Below are 19,956 nucleotides of genomic sequence, written 5' to 3'. Positions count from 1 at the left end.
CCACCACACACAGACCCAACCCCCCCCCGGAACCACTCTGATCGCACCACCCCCACCCACCGGCGCTCACCCCGGGACATCTGCGGCTCCCACTGCAGTGGCACAATCGACTCGACTTTTGGATGGAGTTTTCTTCTCAGAGCTGACGGACGCATTGGAACGAGCGCCCTCAATTTGAATCACTGAAAAGCTTTCCTGCCTCCATCACACCCTTGAGGAGCATGGGAGGAAAGGAGAAGAAGATTTTGGTGATCGCCAATGTTCCCACCTATGAAGGGTGAGTCCTCTTAATATGCAGAAAATGATCTTGTACAGAAAATGATGAGTTCCTCAGTAGCAATAGTTTGACATGGAATGAGTAGAAACATACGCTGGCACAAACGACCATGTTTTGATTTCCAACACCCTTTTTTTTGCCTGACGTATGAGTTACGTGCACTGCAAGGTGCAACATATCAAGCCATTCAGCACACTTTTTAAAACGACACCGACTCACCAAGCCAGCTGGGAGATTTCTGGCTTTATTTCTTGCCATTATTTTTGCTCCTTTATCTTTTGGAAATGATTGTTTGGGCCAAGTTTAAACGTTGGATGAAAATGGAAAGCCAGAAAGAAAAATAATCATTGCAGAGCACAAAAAAAACAAACAAAAACGTGCGCCTCTATTTATCTGCTGTGCACTAAAATAAGATCTTGGCTTTGTTCTTGACGACATGGAAAAGTTCTACAGTTACACCGTCTTGCAGACTTGCGAGCGTGTGAAGGACTGGAGCGGCTGAAAATGTCACTTGAGGCGCAAATTGAGGTAATTTCTTCTGGTTTCTTCTGAAGTTTCCACGCGTAAGCACCGGGTTTGACGCCGCGGCAGCAATTTGGCCTCATCGTAAATGAAAGGTCCGCCAAGGTCTGGCTATTTGGCGCCAATATTGCTGAGGGCAACGCTGATGACATGCTGATCGCCGCTTGGCTGCAAGTGGCCGTCTAATTAGGGAACTAATGACAAGTTAAGGCATTCTGTCAATAACTTTCTGTAATCATATCAGCCAGGCAACATGTTTATTTTTATGCCCATTAATTAAGTGGCTGATGAAGCCTCATTCATGAAGATGTTTTAGGTTCGATACGTTCTTTTCTTCTGTTGCTTCTTCGGTTGTATTTATTAATGCGTGGTCATAATTTTTCATTTTTTTTTGTCCGCATACAGTTGAGCGATGATGCCGTGTTCTATTCTATCCGTACACGCATGCTCAAACACCTCAGCCACATTCCCAACGGTTTAGAGGCTTTGATCGCTGTTTCCATGCAACTTCAAAACAAGACAAATCCGACCTCTCTGCACTGACGGACGGCTGCACACGCAAAAAGCCCACCGAGGGAACAGACCCCCCCCCATTTCGGTCCCTGCACTTTTCTTGATAAATCATCATTTCAACAGAGTTAGCTCTTAGATCGCTTCCACACTTTGATATAAGTGAGCGAGGATCAGTGGATGCGAGTTCAATTCTGGGCACTAAACGTTACTACGTTCAAAGCAGCTGCACTCTTCAACAGCATGTAGAAAAAATATTTGGCAAAAAACAAAACATATATTTGGGGGGGGATTAAATCAGTATTGGAACCACTTTAAAATATAAATATTGCAGAGTTGTTTTTACTTTCAGTTGGTGGAAAATACAAGGGACAGTTAACTTCTGTCAACTCTGATGCCATGCCAAATCACCCCCCCCCCCCCAAAAAAAATCTGAACATTTGAAACAAGCAGATTTAGATTTGAAACTCTTTATACTTGTTGATGGTGATGACACAGCTGACATGTTAAGTCAATTGGACTGGACTGGACTGGAGGTTTTGTCGCTACAGCCCACCGAATGTTGACATTTTTGTTTGTTTTTTAAAAGGGGGCGTGGCCACCTTCCTAATTTGCACTCCTATCTCTGGAACTACTTGGTCAATCTTCACCAAACGTCTTTGTTGGAAAGAGAATTCAACGGCAAAGGTTGTCCCCTTTTTGCCACAAATGTCCAAATTCAGCGGGCCGTAGCTCCCAAAGGCCTCCTCCGATGAAGCTGAAATTTGAGATTTTTTGTTGTGCCGTCACGATCAACAAGTACACCAAGTTTCACTCCAATCCAAATCTGCTTGGCTAAAGCCACTGGGTGAAAATGGAACGACGACCCACAGGCTATTCACAGACAGACACAAGCAGGATAAGCAAAGCCACATACAATACAAAGCTATTACGTCATGGCTTGTTAAAGCAACAAACTGCGACCATTCAATGCGGCCGCCGTGAAAAGCTGCCGATTGAGCTGGAATGTCCGTCTGCCTGACAACAAGGTCAGCGGCAGCTCTTCTTGACTGATGGATCTTTTCTGTTTGTGGTGATAGCGGGACCCATCCCACCTCCTCATGTGCGACGGCGTACCAAAAATAAAGCTCTTTAAAGTGACCTGACCTGGGATCGGCCATATTGCTTGATGCATTTGGGCTTTCAGGAGCTCTCAACGCCACTTGACACTTTGACAAGGTATGCGGCGTGCACGGGATTCTTGAAACGTGAACCTCAAAACACCAAAAGTTGAAGGCATTTCTTTGGTGGTTCTGTCGACAGATGTTGGATATCAAAGGCAGTGGCCAAAGCACGTCTTTAATGACATGTATACTCAATTATTAACAGTTGAAGTCCTTCTAAAATGTTGAAGTGGCAATTCATGCAGTGTTGTAAGAAACTGGATAAAATTGCAAAATTGGGATTTTTGTTTTGGTTTGTTTTGCTAAATGACAGTCTTTGGTCATAGTCTGGGTTTATGGATTTCAATCTTTTGAGCCTTGCTATATTAGTAATAATGAGCATGAAAAACACAGTCGACGTGCATTCATAGCGATCGATAGCTGAAGTTTGATGCCAAGCAAAATGCACCTTTACAGTTTTAGTGGATTTAGAAATCGCTTTGTTGGAGATGAACGACAGTGTATTAGGGCCATGTCTAATTATTATTTTTTTTTATAGGGTGGGGGCAATATTCCGTGAAAAAAAACTACACGTAGCATAGCTATAGTCTAATGTGAGAATTCGTTGGTACGCTACGTGTATTTCTAGTGTTTTACTGGCAAATTTGCACGTTTTTTTTCTCTCGGAATATTGCCCTTGAAAAATATATATATATTTATATGAGGCCCTCGTAGGAGATGTGAGACGTTTGAGGAAATGCAATCTTCAAGCTTGTGCAAGGTCATTTCTACCTCACTGTGGCAATCTGTGATGGTTGGATTATCTACTGAGTGTTCTAAGATCGGGGAGAACTAATCGAAACCCCAAAAATCAGCAAATATGTAATAATTGCCATCGTTTCATTTCCTGCTAAAAGATCGTCGCTAAAGCTCACAAAATAAAAAATATGTTCTTATATATATATCTGCAGTGTGCTTGGAATAGAAAGGAATGCAACAGAATACACAGACGAAGTTGTATGTTTGTGTTTACTTACACTGTGTCTTCACTTTTTTGGAATCCGGGCTGTAAATCATCAAAGTTAAAGAGCCGCCGCTAGGCGCGATATACCAGCTGTCCACTTCAGGCCACCCTTTTGCTTTTGGAGTTGAAATCCTACCCCGAGAAATTCCCTGGAAATGGATGGGCAGCCCCCGGCCGCTACAGACCGTCTGCATCGGTCACTCACGCATGCACGCACACTGTTTTGAAACTACACACTGTCTAATAGTAAAGCACAGCCAGGACATGCACATTCTGGGACTAAAAATATCTCGCGTAATCTTACATGAAACCCCCCCGAAGGCTCAACAGGTAGAGCAGAAAGCCAGCTGTCTCATGCGGGCGTCAGGCTGGATTTCCATATCTCATCAGTGGTCCCTTTTAGATGTGATGCTGCTCCCCACCGGTGGAATGCGGCCAAGCGTTTGGCTAGCACGCCATGCAGACGACCAAGACATAAAGACTTTGCTCTAATCCGTTGACATGGTGGCAAGTATGCAGTTGTACATATCTACCAAATGGACCCTTGATAAAGTCATTCAAATGTTAATTCTCATCAAGTGTGGTCAATTTGGCTATTCTTTCCCCCCCTTCATTTTACTACTCTTAACTTATCATTTAGTAAATATCGGAAAAAGAATGCAAGATAATATCATCATGTTATGTAATTATTATTTTTTTTACCGATTATTAGTAGCCAAGATGCCGATAACCGATATTTATAGCCGATATTCACTTTCACTGAAAGAGAAAATATTGCCATAAAAAAAATACAATCTACAATTCTTAACTTACTTGTTACTTTTCTGATTTGCAAAAGTTTTGTGTTTATTTTTAAAAAAAAATCTTAGCCAATCAACATCTTTAGGGAGCTCCCAGGGTCATCTTAAAAAGTGAAACGAAAGCTTAAAGAAGTAGCCAAATCGTTCCCTATTGTTTTCAATACAGTAAATAGTAAAATAAAATATCTGAAATGTTAAATATTCACTTATCTTATTTTTAATTTCGAACCAAAAAGAGAAGGAGCACAGAGTTTACAAGCTGGACAGCATCTGAAAATGTAAAAAAATAATTTCCTGAAGTTAACACAGTTTTAAATTGAGCTATTAACGACTGTCAGATTTTTGAAAAAGGCTGATGTTGATATTTGTCAAAATGCTGACTAATCAGCCGTCCGACAATCGATCCATCCCTAATCAAGATGTTCCATTTTGAAAATGTGCCGGCCTGAAATTCATCACAGTGACCTTTTGCAGGTCAGACAAGAAGATTCCTTGCAATGAGTCCGGAATGAAGGATGTGAAAATGCTGAGGTCAGCCGTACCGCCACCTATCCCAATGTCCCCCATTGTGGAGAAGATGGAAGGGCTGAAGGCCATTCGCAACCGCAGCAACAGCCTTCGTTTTGGCCGGCTGGCCTTCTACAGACACCTGGAGAAGGTGGGGACCATGCGCTGCTTCTGGGAACTCAAACACATGGAACTGGAGGTAGGCAAGTAGCACAACTTGCTTTCTTTGTTTTCAATTCCTTATCAGCTGCACGCAAGGGAAGGCAGGTGGCATTTAACAAGAGGGCCCCGATATCAGCAAGGCCTGAGAACGGCTCTGCTTTCTAATTATGGCACCCAACACCTGTTAGCACAAAACACTTGCAGGAATGCAAAAAGGCCACTTGAGGGAACTGTTGGACTTTTTTTTTTTTAAAGGGTTTTATTGCCCCACTAAAACACAAGCACTCACTCACAAGCACACAACGCATGGGTCCAAAAACAACGCCATTTGATCAAGAGTCAGATAGAGATTAATGACCAAATAATGTTTGCTAAAAAAAATCGTATTTTGTTTTTGTTTTACTTTCAGCATTTTTGGATACTTCCAGCATCATTGTATTAGCTAGACTTTGGAAATGTCAGGTTTCGGGCCGTGTCCAAAAACCTCTGGCTCTTTTGGCCCTAGAACCACACAGCCCAGTTACTGCAGCTGGTTAGCTTGCTAGCCTTTAGTCCACCATTTTTGCAGCAAAAACTGAAACGGACAAATGAATGGAAAATTGTGACTTGTATTGATGTCACTTAGTAATATTTTTGTTCCTGTTTTCAACTCAGTGGAAGCTCATACTGTGTGTTCCGAAACAATAAAATTGCAGCTAGAAAATAGTTACATGCCTTCTCTTAAATCTTTTCGGCTAACAATTCCTTAAACTGTCATGATTAGCGACTGTACACATGCACACACTCACGAGGGCTTGAATTGACCAGTCAAATTCACTCGATTAATCGACTTCATCACATTATAGCTGACTATCAAAAGTCCTTCATTCACAGACACAAGGGTTTGTTGACCGAGGCTTGAATGTGCTGTTGCACTGTCTACAATATTTTCGTCTCTCTCAATATATGAAATGCTTTTAAATCTGTCTGTAATATTCTAAGACGTGTTTAAAGACCTTAGAGCCATAAATGTTATAAAAACGTGCCTAGGTTATATATAAAAAGGCAATTTCAATATGGCAGATTTGACTTGCTGAAGGGTAGTCTGGAACCACCGTGAAGCAGGCAGGTTTACTGTATATGTGAAATTTGCCATTACTGAGGAAAGGAAGCTCAGAAGTACTTCTTGGTAAATATATTTTGGAGCATGCATGCAAGTACGAAGTGCTGCGTCTGAAGTTAAAGGATAGCAGGCATCTGATTCGCACTGACACCGCCAACCCAACACCACCTGTCCCATTCCCGTCTCACAGACAGCACGTTCTCCTTTTAGGTTCGCCAGTGGGAGGTAGCGAGGAAGCCGGCGAGAGGCTGAATGGGTAGTTAGGTGGGTGGGTGGGTGTCTTGCAGCAAACCCTTGTTCTTTGACGAGTCCGTTGTGAGCAAGACACTTGGGATTAATGTACGGCTAAGCCCAGCTCCTCTTGCTGATCCTGGAGGCCGGCATTCTAGCCTCATGTCAATGATTTATCGTGCGCCGCCTGAGGCGCAGGCCAGACAGTCGAGAGTTTTCAGGTCCATGTAGGACCGCAGGGCCAGGAAGAGGAAGCATTCCATAATGGAGACCTTCCTAAGGGATAAAGATCTCTGGCTATTAGGGAGTGTGTGCCTGGTGACCTCTTTCCTGTGGCGGCGGCTGTGGAAATTGTTTTCCATCAAAAAGAAGGGGAGGACCCTGCCACCACACTTACAGGTAAAAGAAACGGAGCAGTTGCCGTCGTGTCATCTGCATTGACAAACAAAACTTCCCCACTCGTGAGATGAGGCGTTGTCGTATTAAAAAGGATGTGTTGTTGCACCAAGCTGGCCAAGGACTTTGCGTAGGTCTTGGAGTGAGACTGGCTGCAGGCCTGCAACAACCAGCTCCAAGGTGATGAAATGTATCACATGAGCTCCTGCCAGCAGGTCATCTTCAGCTCACGTCATGAAAAAATACAACCTACCAACTCTACACAAATCTACTGTAACACTATACAACCTAACCGTAACTATTTACAAATATTTCAACTTTTACGCATCAATGATGCTACACGTTTGCAGCTTGTTTCATAAAAATACGTATTCTTTACCAAAAAAGTGCACCAGCAACAATTTAAATGTTTTGCGTGCGCTCAAGACTGTCGGTGGAAAAGATCCTGTCACGTGTTTGTCACGAGCCGAGACATCGAAATTCTGTCACCTAGCACTACTCGACCGGCACCACTCAGATGAATCTGTGCCCTCAACATGTCCAGTGGAAACCAGTTGACCATATTAACATAATCACGAAAAAATATGCCTATAAATAAAAGAAGTAAATAGAATACAAGCATTATATTCACAAATAGTCCTGATACAACCATCTTAGAATCACAAGGCCTAGAGGACACTATTAGCATTCATGAGTGTGAATTACCCTGATGATCAAAGTCATTTTTGTGCAATGCCATTTTGTATTGTTCAAGTTGTCTGGATTTTCTGCCTGTAACTGATGTGCTTAAACTGCGCATACATCTGGAACAGGAAGTAATAATCATTGGTAATGAAGACGTTAGAAAGGCACTAAATGGGATGAAAAATGGAAAAGCGTCTGGTCCTGACGGCTTACCTGCAGAGTTCTGGAAGCGTCTAGGATAAGTGGCTGTGGAGTTGTTGTTGTTGTTTTGTTTTTTGTTTTTGCGTGAGAAGATGCCTAGCCAATGGAGGGAAAGCGTGCTGTGCCTATTTTCACCAACATTCACGGGGGCCATTTTTCGAGGAATCAAGTTGATGAGGAAAGAGTAGTGGAAGCTAGACTCATAACAGAAGTCAGCACTTGCAATCAACAGTATGGTTTCATGCATGGGGAGAGTACGACAGATGCATTATTCGTCTTGACGGTGTTAAAAGAGAAGTACAGTATAGTGAAATTCAGAAGTAGCTGCACTCTGTCTCTGTCCATCTGGAGAAAGCCTATGGACTCAAGTACTGAATTGCAGAGAACTACGATATGTTCAAAGAGTACAGGACGTGCACGAGGGCAGCGGAACAGGCACCAGGTGTGCTTTCGGTGTGACGGAGGAGCTGAAGGTGGAGGTTGGGCTGCATCAGGGATCAACGCTAAGACCCTTCCGCTTTGCAATAGTGATGGCTAGCTTGACAGATGAGGTTAGACTAGAATGAGATATGCTGCCGTGGGACATTCATCCATTCATTTTCTACTACTAATCTTGAGTTGGGTTGCGGGTCAGCTGAAGTGGATCTCAGGTGGCTTTAGGCGTCTACTAGTACTGGAAGCGGAAGCTAAGAAAACCGTGTTCATGTAGGTCAGTGCCTGTGATCATGTTTAGGTCAGCATAGAAGGCCTTGCTGGCCCTTACATCACCGATCACCCACAAAAAGAAAAAAAAAACTCACACAGGCACAAGGAAAACATGCAAACTTCATGCAAACAAAGGCCATGCTGAATTTCCGCTTTAGCCGCTCTATACTTCCTGGAGAAGAGCTGCTTCTGTTCCAGCGTGACTCTTGGCAAGTACACAAAGAATCAAGGCAACGACCCATTACGGCATCGTGCACGAAGTCTCTAACATTCTTCATGAATTCATAATTGGATGCCATTAAATGAGTTTATCTAGTTTGGGGGGTTATCAATAAGTTATTAGGAAGGTTGACTCAGTCAGACCTGTCAGCGGATCCCAAAAATATCCTCATGAATGAGAGGAAATTAGGGAGGAAAATATTAACATGTCAAGAAATGTAAGATGCCGGGACTAATTTTGACCTACTGTACGTCCTGTACGAGACGCCGGCACATACCTCGTCCAAAATATAGTATCATTGCCACCCGTGCAGTAACGTTCATAGCTGACAGCTTTAATTGCTGCCATTAAAATGTATAAACTCACATATAATAAAATCTTAGTTGCTGTTTTTCCGCTGCAGGCTCGTTTTTGCCCATTTGTCAAATATTGTTGAGACTTGCCACTCATACATGCTGTCCATTGTACGGCATAATGAACACATTACATACATTATCGGAGACAAAGTCCAAAGTCCAATAAAGATTGTTCTGATTCTGATTCTGGGATAATAATAGCATAATGACATTTTGCACCCCTTTTGTTTAATACCCGCTACTCACTTTATACATCTAATTATGTTAATGGGCCAAGCCACGACTGTTATGTGAACACCCCAAACCTATTTATGTGTTTGTGTGTGCGTGTGTTTGGCATTCTCCTCTGGTATCAGATGTCCAAATGGTCCTCAGTAGCATGGCAAGCATTTCAAAAGTATTTACTGTCATCTGGTGGTAGAAGAACAGTACTGCACACACCCTTGAATTCATATTATTATAAAGTTAACAGAGGTAGAGGTAGAAGATACTATCTAGCTATATAGATACTAGCTAGCTAGCTAGCTAGTATCTATATAGCTAGATACCAATCTATCGAGATACTACTATGTTTACAATGTTCTTTATTAGCTTCTCCAATTAGCCTTGTGGTCAAGTGAACTGTATTTGTTGTATTGCTTGTTAGGGAGACAAATTATTGATGAATATATATATATATATATATATATATATATATATATATATATATTTACACGTAACCATTTGTGCTGAAGTTCTTTGCTAAGCAGCGCTGGCTGTGCGTGCGTGCGTGTCTACACATGCGTGTGAAAGTTTTTAGGCGGTAGGAATGACACTCATTCTGTGGTGTCGCAAGGTCATCGTTTATCCACATTCCTCCTTTCAAAGTCTTCCAGTTGTCATCCGGTTGCATAACAGTGACAGCTAGCAACAAATGCTACAAGTTGGGGAACTTGTGTCTATTTTAAAGTCCAGAACGTATACTTGAGTACCTTATGCAATTTATTTACAGGCACTGACTAATTACACCCACTAACTCACTCGCACCCTCGTTCTACACACACTGATGTCACACCTCGGGCCCGTTAAAGGATTTTTTCAGTGTCCGCTTGCCACCATGGTGGAAAAAGTCTCACGGTTATCAAGGCTACTGAATTGTGGCGATACAAACTGTCATCAGTCGGCGGTGACGCATAACTTTATACTGATAGAATAAAAGCAGTGCAGCCAGAGCGATAACCACGTGTGACCTTCTTTCCATTACCGTGTACCTGCCGCACCTCCATCATGTAGCAGAAACATAACATCAACGCTAAAATGATAATGTACTTTTAAAGTAAACAACAGTACTTACTTACTGGAGGCACCATGATTGAATTGACACATATTGCATTTCTATGCCATTAATAGAGCTTCTTTAAGCTCTTTTTCTCATGCTGGAGTCTTAACATCATTATTGATCCTCCGTCTGTGTTGTTAATGTTAATGCGGCTTACGTGCGCGTATCCGATTTTGCTGGTCCCAAATGAGACCCGCTGATGCTGATCTGAAACCTGATGTGGTTGCGCCGCATTATTTTGGTCTCAGACAAAGACAATGGCTGTGAGTCATGATGATGCTATGGCGAATCCCTTTTGGCCAGGGACTCCCATTTTGGGGTGGTTGCTGGACACCCTGGAGGGTTCGAGAGGACCAAAGAAAGACAGACACGTTTCTCGAGATCTAAACACGCAGTCCGCTCGACTTTATGCTGGAAATTGTTTACACTTTGCAGAATGTGTTGATCCTTTAAACTGACTCACATTTAGGATTCAACTTGGACTGTAAATAAATGGAATTTTGATTTACAACACGGAACAGACTGCCAAAGACTATTACAAGTCACAATATCACCTTGTGCTATAAACCAGAGTGGCTATTTTAAGTTCAATTCCATATTGCTAGAAATCGAGTCGACATTCCTCTCATTGTAATGCTGAAAAGGTCTCATCTGCTTTTTCCAACGTGTTCAATGCTTTACTGTCTATGAGCGGCAGTGAATGTCTTTTGTCCGCCGCTGAGTGAAGAAGCGTGTCAAGTATTTCTGCAGGATGTGTCTGCACATGCAGTGTCCTCATAGTTGTCATCCGGGATAGTGAAGACATGACCCGCGCGTTAAACCTGACAGCTGACGACTTGTCAGTACAGGGAACGGAAAAAGTTCATTTTTGCCAGCGCAGGCAGATGGTGGCACCAACGCTTTGTCACCTTCCCGATGCGTGAGTGAGATCGAGTGTACTGAGACGTGGAAACGTTGAGGTCACTTTGTCTTTGTAAGGGACCGTCTATCAATCAACTCGTGTTGTATGTCTGTGTGAGTGTGAGTTCATTCCTTTGTATTTTGTCACAACAAATGGGGTATCAATTCCGTCCCCTCTCTCAGGTTTTAATGATATCACTTATTCCCTGTTTTCTTCTTTTGTGCTTGCTTTGCTGGACATGCTGTAGAATCTCTCTAGCTATGTAATCTATAGCTAGCTATCTAGCTAGCTACTCTAGTTTTCTCTCCATCGAAGTCCACCCACGTTTTTATACCAACATTGCATCAAAAAAAAAAAAAGGCTTGTTGACACACAATTTGTGGCAGTATGGACATATATGTTCGAATTTCTATTATGGAAGGAAGCGTTTGGTGTAGAAATATTTGCGTCTCTGACAACGGTCTAGCGATTATTCGAGGTTTTCTGAGTGAGTTCCATCTTCTAAATCTCCCCATGTTGTACTGTAGTTGTTCGCACTGCGTTGTTGTTTTGTTTGTTTTTCTTGGTCCCGAGTGTTGTGTCAGTCCCAAATTCCTGAGATTCTAACACCTAACCAAAGGGCTTTGAGGCATCTCAAATGTCAGATAGCGATCCTCTCCAGCAACTCCCCATAAGCCCCCATCAATCCCCCACTGGCCACTCGAACCCTGCTCTGTTATCACTGGCCACCCGCTCCCTGACGTCCGCAGGGGGGGCTGCACTTTTGTTTGGAGGCCAGCCATTTGCTCTTCTTAAAACTCAACTCGCAACTGTTGTGTTGTGGGGCGGCTCATTCTTCATCCTCCACTTCCTCTTCTTGCTAAGAATTGTTCATTTATTTTGTTTTTCTTTATTTCTTTTTTCTTTTTTTGCCTAAATGACCGACAGGACTTTATTAATGAGTGTTTTTTGTTTTCTTTCCGAGAAGAGGTAAAACACAAATCCGTCCGTCATGACCTCCACCTTGGTCAACTCCTTAGCCAAAATGTACGATCCCAAGCCTCTTCATGCTCAGAAGTCCGGTGGACGAAAGCTCTCGCTCAATGGATCGGACAAATCTCAAGCGACTTCCTCTTGCCATGACGCTTCCGTGCGCCGCATTGAGAGCCGCATGGACTCCTTGACGTCTCAGATGGAGCGTTTGCTCCACATGCAGCACGCCGTCCTGACCCGACTGGACACTTTGTCCCAGGATGTGAGAGGGATGGATGGAAGTGGGGCGAGGATGAGCGAGGAGGGTCCCGGCGGTGCCGACGCCGGCTCGCAAGTCGCTGGAGTGTTCGGGGACTTGTTGGGGGTGGTGGAGCGGGTGTGCGAGCAAATGGAGAGTCAGGGCCGCAGGTTGGAAGCGCTGGAGAAATTGGTGGGGGGCACCCAGCAGGTGATCAGCTTCATTGGGGAGGTGGTGAAGGGCTCCGGGCTGATGAGGTTGCTCTTTGAAAAGCCCGCCAGCCAATCCAAGCGCAAGGTGAGCTTTGGCGTTTTTGGATTAAAATGTCTGATAATGGTGCATTGACAGTGCTGTCAATGGACCGTTCCAGAATTAGAACATATTTTAATATTGGCCTGAATGTGTCATATGATCACAAATACACATTTTCAAAGATTTTATTTTTTACAGCAGCAAAAACAACCTTGCTACTTGCAACCCATTACTGTTACACGGGAGCGTATTGCATTCTTTTGTTTTTTGTGTGTATTTTTTTGTTTTTCTGTTTTTCTGAATATTTTTTTTTCTGTTTTACTGCATCATTTTATTCTGTCATAAAAAAAAATCCCAAAAAACAGGAGGAAAAATGACTCAGAAAAACTGAAAAAAAAATCATAAAAACAGTGGGAAAATATGTGTTTTTTTACCTCTGAACTAGACTCGCTAATGGCGGACACTTTCCTGCGTGCAATACGCTTCGTTAAAGGTACTGTTAAACTGATACTAAAATGAAAAGAATATTCAAATGATTATTTATTTAGCAATGTTTTCCAACACATGCATATCTATAACAGTGTTGCACCAAACACAGCCAAATATATATGACAAATAAAATATCTCATAAAATGTGTTATGTTTTAACTTTTTTTTTTTTTTTTTTTTAATACTTCGATGTTGGAGTAAAAATATTTGGAATGCGTTCTGAGCAACATGTCTCCTTGTAAGTCTATATTTAGCCGTGTTGTTCCCTGATTTGTCCCTTTCAGAGAGTTGGTCATGTTAAGTAGCTTCCCCACTTGATTCAACTCGACGACGGGTTATCTCGGCCTAAATAAAAGTCTTTATCAGTCGTGGCTTGGCTTGGCTGAAGCGACGGTACAATTGCCTGTCGCTCTTAATAGCGTGACACGGTGGCAGGAAAGGCTTCAAAGGCCATATCGACATCATACAACATGTGCAAGTTGATGCTAAATGCCGTGCATTGAGAAGGTTGGCACATTTGATTTCAAAGTCACTCACGTCGAATTATTGTTTTTGCCTTCCGAAAGGGAAAGGACGACAAGGACAAAAGCAAACTCAACCCGAAGAGCCCCAAAGCCCAGAAGAAGAGGAGCTCCCTGGAAACCTCAGGTTGGCTCTTGAATCACTTGAAAGTGAAGATTTCACACATTCCACAAGACAAAAAACGGTCTAAAAATGGCAAAATGACATGAAAGTGTCCAAAAAAGTTTTGTTTTCTCCCCCTAAAGACTCAGTGACGGGATCAGTGCTGCCAGAGCAGGTCGTAAAACTCAACCAAAAGAATATCGGCCACTCTCATGGAAACAACAAGGCCGAAGACCGAGAGCACGGGAGACGTCTTGAGTCGTCCACGTTGATCCTGAATGACTCCGATAAGGACAGCGAGGATGTCTTTGAAGACTCGGACCCCGACCAAGAGGTGGAATTAGAAATCCATTCATCGGATTTCCATCCGGAGAAGACGGCCGAGGAGGAAGATGAAGGCGAGCAGAGGAAGAAATCCCAAGCAGACGTTTGTTGCAAGACTGACAAGACGTCCATCATCAAGCAAGAGAGGTATTCGTAGATGTTGTCATTTCTACAATCGTCGCATCGTCCACAAATAACCAGCTTGACTTTGTAGCTGTGACGAGGTCGCTGACGTGGCCGCCTGCAGCAAACGCCGCGTCACGGAAGAAGAAGTGCTGAAGGACGATCTTAAAAAGAGTCGAGTGGAAGGCGCTAAAGAGGAAAATGCTGCCGGAGAGAAGCCAGAAAAAAACGACTCGGATGCGGTGGGCACGGAGGACGGAGGAGGGAACGAGCAGCAGTCTGACGTCAAGGAATTCGTCATAGGTGAGGCTTGACGTCTTCATGCTCTCGTAAGACGGACAGCGCTAAGGTCGTTTAGCATATACAGACAATAAGTGCTATCTGCTAACTTTTTAGCATCCAGACTAAACCAGTGAGAGAAAAAAAGATGTGAAAACAATCCATAGACTTTGAATTTGGCTTTGTTTGCTTGCAGGATGTCAACATTCTTTTGTCTCTTCTTAGACTCCAGTCCTCCACCATCAGCACCGTTTGACCATCGCGTCGTCACTCCCAAACCTCATCAAATCGCGACCTTCTACTCCATCAACAGAGACGAAGTCCTCGGAGGGTGAGCCGCGCCGTGCGTCATAACAAGAGTCCACTTTCATGTGGGATCAGCGCAAAAAAACACTTGAATGGAATATCAGACAGATGCCACGTCCTGACACCTTTTCTTTGCCCCTTAAAGGGCACGTGACCGCGCGCTTGGGTGCAGTTACAAAACCGGCCCGCTGATGTGACACACCAGCGCTAAATCCTCCCTTTCATTTTTCAGATTAGTGTATTGCAAAGGCACATTTCTCAAATTACTGACACAAATGGCAGCGTATATAAATACTAATATACACTAATGACGACACGCATTTTTTCTGCTGGGCACTTTTTTTGGTGGACTCTTTTCCCACATAACATGGAAAATGTTTTTGGGGGGTTATCTCATGTTTTTAGTTGTTATAGTGGACGCCAGGATAGTATGGCTGTAACGTGTTGTAAACTTACCAAGGTCTACTGAGGTTTGGGTCTTGTTTTTTTTTTTTGGGGGGAGGGGTCATGGATGTATAGATTTGTACTTAAACTTAAAAACTTCCACACACACAATATGTAAAAAAAAAAATGTTTGGGTTCATTGTAGCGCAGTGACAAGGACCTTACTGAGTGGTGTATTTACTTTCTCCCACCAGGGGGCGTTTTGGGCAGGTCCACAAGTGCGTGGAGAATTCATCTGGCCTAACATTGGCCGCCAAGATCATCAAGGCCAGGAGCCAGAAGGAAAAGGTACAATGCACACATATGAGTGGATTCTCCACTCAAGTGACATGAACAACGATGGTGATTGATTTGATTTGATTATTTGAGGATGTGGTGAGGAACGAGATCCAGGTGATGAACCAGCTCAATCACTGCAACCTCATCCAGCTGTACGCGGCCTTTGAGTCTCGTTATGACATCATCCTGGTTATGGAGTAGTAAGTCTGAGGACCTTCCCTGTTGTCCCGTACATGTTGGGCGGAATGACGCTAAAAGTGCTCCTTGTTGTCTGTGCGCCTCAGTGTTGAGGGGGGGGAGCTTTTTGACCGCATCATCGACGAGAATTGCAACCTGACTGAGTTTGACACCGTGCTGTTTATACGGCAAATTTGCGAGGGATTGCAATATATGCACAGAATGTACATCCTCCATCTCGACCTCAAGGTAAGCCTTTCGAATCATTTGCTCCTTTGTCGCTTCTCGTTGGTCAAATGAGATTTTGCTGTGTTGGCCGTTTTTTGATTTGTACCAGGCTATATTTTGACGCATTATGTTTCATGCTTTCTCTCCTTTTTCTTCATTTTCAGCCAGAGAACATTCTTTGTGTTAGCAGAGCCACAAACAAGATCAAAATAATTGATTTTGGTCTCGCCCGGAGGTAAAATCTCTTACCAAAGATCTTTCACCTTTTTTCTTTTTTTTTTTGCACAGCTTTTGCCAAAGGTTTTACAATGTGCGACTCCAACAGGTATAAACCTCGAGAGAAGCTGAAGGTCAACTTTGGAACGCCTGAATTTTTGGCCCCTGAAGTCATCAATTATGAGTTTGTTTCATTCCCTACTGACATGTGGAGCCTTGGGGTCATCACTTACATGCTGTGAGTTTCCAGCATCTCCTTTTCTTAAAACCCTCTTAAGGAAAATGCCTGTTTTTTTTGTTGCTTTTTATTAATATTAATATCAAATATAAAGCATATGAAAAAAATCACTGAGTGAGCTGAAATTGCACCCAATTGTCCAAAACATGTTGAAGTTCAAAACTGCACCGTCCAAAATTTCTAAATTATTATTGTCATTATTATATGTGAGAAACAATTTTTATATTACACATGTGTAAAAATGTCCAAATTTTGGCCCATTGACTCACATTATAAATCATTAATTTTTTCATATTTTTTCATGCACTGCACACCTGATGTGCATTTCCTGCGATTACCCAATTTATCCCTTCATTGGGGCATCAACTAAATGTAGATTTTTTTAAAAAAAAAATTCTACTTCAGAGTCATAAAAAAATTTGACGTTACAAGGAAGTTCTTCTTACAAACTCCTCGTCGGCTTTCTTTTCTCTCCTTGTTCCATTCAGACTTAGCGGCTTGTCGCCGTTCCTCGGTGACGATGACAACGAGACTCTAAACAACATTCTGGCCTGTCAGTGGAACTTTGAGGAAGAAGAATTTACTGATGTTTCGAAAGAGGCCAAAGATTTCATCACACGTTTGCTGGTAAAGAGCAAAAACTGGAGGATGAGCGCTACAGAATCTCTCCGACACCCCTGGCTGTCAGACCAAAGTCTGCACTATAAGTTACATGTGAAGGTAAGAGGCAATTACTGCCATTTTTTTTCAATAGCACGCAATTGTTTGCACACGCATAAAAAAAGATCCAAAATCAGAGGGTGATATTATACAGGGGGTTAAATTAGAAACAAATATTATTTCCACATTGTTTAGATGTTTACCAGCACTTAGACAGTACCTCGGGATTGTTAATAAAAAAAAAAAGAGTGTACTTTGATTTAAACATGCTATTCAATGTCAAACGTCATAAATGTATCTGTTCCTCTTAATTTGCACTCACTTTCCCTTTTTTTTTTTTACTTGCTTTGCATGTTAAACTCCATCAATTCATTCGATTTTAAAGTTTTCAGTTGTATAAATAATGGATTCGCGCGGTCTCTGTGTCCGCATCCGAAAACGACACGAAGAGCTCGTTTCTGTAGAAGAAAGATGCGTTCCTTGTAGGTTTTGCCTAAGATCGATTGAATCCGATCCTTTTTGCGAGTCACTGTGATTGAAAGAGCATCGCGGCGCGGGAGCCGCCATATTGACACGTTAGCATAGTGTAGCGTTGTTGAAGGACCACCAGGGGTGTTTTCAATGAACTCGGTTTATTGACAACAACAAAAAGCTACAGTAGGACTGTTAGTGGAGCAAAAATACCAGCAAGTCATGAAGAGTACACCCATTAAAGTTCAATACGAGCACCGGAAGGTACACAAGCCGAAATGTGGATATTTTGGACAGGCACGCTAACTAGGTCGCACGACAGCTCAAATGTACCTCTGAAACATCTGATGGAGGATTTTAGCTGGCTTTGTCTTGCGGGGTGCTGAATTCCCAAAATAAAAATATGCAATGAAAACGAAATAAAATCTTGGCCCATTGCCATTCGATTGTTAACATCGCTGCCCGGGTGCTGCCGTAAAGACGCACGTGGTGCGCTGGACAGCACGCGAGTTGAATTGAACGTTCCAATATTCAAATCGAACGCGTACCCTCTCATTGCAGAAAAACAAGTGTCACGCCACACGACCACCCTCTCCACAGTGCTAGACAGGTGAGGTCATTTCCTGCTCTCCCACGCCACTAACTGACAACAATCCCTTTGTTGACATTTTTCAAGGTCTCTTCTTGTGACTAACCAGGGTTGTATTTTCCTTTTCAGAAACACTGCAAGGCCGCCAGCGTGCCTTTCGACAATGGAGGGCCCTCGTGCCCAACACTGGACCAATGCAGCTGTACATGTATGGCTATACTGAATATCGACTTTCTGATCGTCCCCACGTGAGCTTGGAGCAGCTGATCTGCTGTAGAGTTGATTGAGGCCAGGACAAGAAATTGCAGATGCAAATGGTTGGCTGCCCTGCACATTAGAATTGCAAAGACAGACTCTGAATATGCAGTACGTGCCCCTCCGCCACTAAACAGATTGCTTGGGTCAAATTTAACCGCAACACACACACACACACATATATATATATATATATATATATATATATATATATACTGAAAAAGCGTTGAAAATGCTTTCCAACGATGTACTGTATAGATTGTGAAAATATTTGGTAAAGATTTGTCAATTTAAAGCTCAGGAAAAGGTGATGAAATGTACACCTTAGCAACGCTAAGCTATGCAATGCTAGCAGTTCCAAGAACTAAAGGAAATTAACGCCACATAACATGATCTTTAATCCCAAATTTTCATACAGATAAACTTGAAATTCATGTTCATGTTCCAAACGTTATCGAGTAATTCTGACCAATCACAAACAGCCTTTCAGCGTTAGCCTAGCAACAAGGATGTTTTGTTTACTCCACGAGGGATTGCATTACGGCCTCTTGTTGGTTCATAATGATGTCATTTTAAATGAACCTCGAACCTTCATTTGACACCACACATGATGTCCTTTCCCTTGTTTTGCGCACGGCAGCAGCGTTTAGTTGTGTTGATTTCTGGTCTTGGGGTCATATGGAGACGTCACTGCATCCTTTTAACAAAAACGTTTTCAAGGCATTAAAGTCAGAATAAGATGACCAGATTCCCCGGTTCAAAGAGGACAGTTTTGAGCCTTGGGTTCGAGTCCCAGCGTGAAAGTGGACTGATGATTGAATGTTTTAGATTCCATCACGTTAAGCAGAAAAATGTTTGATTGGTTTCTTGCATGCATGGCACTTTTCGTTTTTTTCCAACCGTTAGCAAAAAACGTGTTGAATGCAACGACTGTAATCAACTTTCATACGTTTGAGAATACACGTAACTTTCTTTCTTTTTACGTACAAGTCTTATGAAAAAGTGTACCATAAAAACACATAGATGTTGTTGAACACATTGTTGTCATTTTGTATATGATATATGTGTTGCACAAAAATCTACATTTGTCAACAATTAGCTTGCCTGCTCCTGCTCCCGATCCCGCTCGTACCCGCCACCGCCAGATGTCGCTCTTCATTTTCTTGCCGCTGGCTGCCCTTTTGTTTTGACAGTTTGGAATAGGTTGACCCCTCACCTTCCATGAAGGCATAACAAATACAACACAATACTACCTATGAATGTTTCATGTTTATGGCTGGTGTTGATTTTGATGTTTCGTTGATTTACTGGTTTTAACACCAGCCTGTACTTGAAGTGCATGATTTCTCTCGTTTCTGCACAATTAGTGAGTTAGTTTGGTAAAAGGTGAGCCAACGTCAGAGTGGAGAATGTCACAATCTTGTAGTCAGTAGAGATGAGCCTCATTCTTGTGATTCCATCTTTTGGCTCAGGTTTCTTACAAGTGTGGACATCCCAACTCCTTGGTCATATGCGGTCTCTTACTCTTTTCATGTTTTGGTTGCCTTCTTCATATTCTTGACCATTGTGTCTTTATGTGATGGACTGTTTGTCACAATTGTTAGCAGTTCTCATTTTGAACTGAAAAGCTTTGTCATTTTGAATAAGAGTCGGCTATTTTATGTTACAATTCTTTTGTGTAATTATATTAATGAATATAAAACATGTATAAATAAAGCACAAAATAAAGTACAC

At 42.5% G+C, this 19,956-nt stretch overlaps 1 protein-coding gene across 4 annotated transcripts in view; it reads left to right on the top strand.

The window, feature by feature from the left end:
* Positions 1–19,956, top strand: part of mylk4b (myosin light chain kinase family, member 4b) — a 26,018-nt gene extending 6,062 nt beyond the window's left edge. For 2 of the 4 annotated variants that reach the window (XM_077583462.1, XM_077583463.1), the window contains 13 exons: positions 4,750–4,981; positions 13,576–13,657; positions 13,777–14,104; positions 14,172–14,383; positions 14,585–14,690; positions 15,304–15,397; positions 15,479–15,588; positions 15,673–15,814; positions 15,958–16,028; positions 16,119–16,247; positions 16,736–16,967; positions 17,940–17,988; positions 18,097–19,956. In XM_077583462.1, the coding sequence (XP_077439588.1) occupies positions 4,784–4,981; positions 13,576–13,657; positions 13,777–14,104; positions 14,172–14,383; positions 14,585–14,690; positions 15,304–15,397; positions 15,479–15,588; positions 15,673–15,814; positions 15,958–16,028; positions 16,119–16,247; positions 16,736–16,967; positions 17,940–17,984 (1,749 nt within the window). In that variant the 5' untranslated portion in view covers positions 4,750–4,783 and the 3' untranslated portion in view covers positions 17,985–17,988; positions 18,097–19,956. Of the gene's footprint in view, positions 1–94; positions 278–4,749; positions 4,982–11,917; positions 12,566–13,575; positions 13,658–13,776; positions 14,105–14,171; positions 14,384–14,584; positions 14,691–15,303; positions 15,398–15,478; positions 15,589–15,672; positions 15,815–15,957; positions 16,029–16,118; positions 16,248–16,735; positions 16,968–17,939; positions 17,989–18,096 lie in introns of those variants that run through there. The other 2 variants (XM_077583461.1, XM_077583460.1) reach the window with 2 other exon arrangements.

This window comes from Vanacampus margaritifer, chromosome 13 (genome assembly GCF_051991255.1).
Source record: "Vanacampus margaritifer isolate UIUO_Vmar chromosome 13, RoL_Vmar_1.0, whole genome shotgun sequence".
NCBI classification, from domain to species: domain Eukaryota; kingdom Metazoa; phylum Chordata; class Actinopteri; order Syngnathiformes; family Syngnathidae; genus Vanacampus; species Vanacampus margaritifer.
The sequence above is the reverse complement of the archived record's forward strand: the minus strand, read 5'-3'. Positions and strand labels throughout refer to the sequence as shown.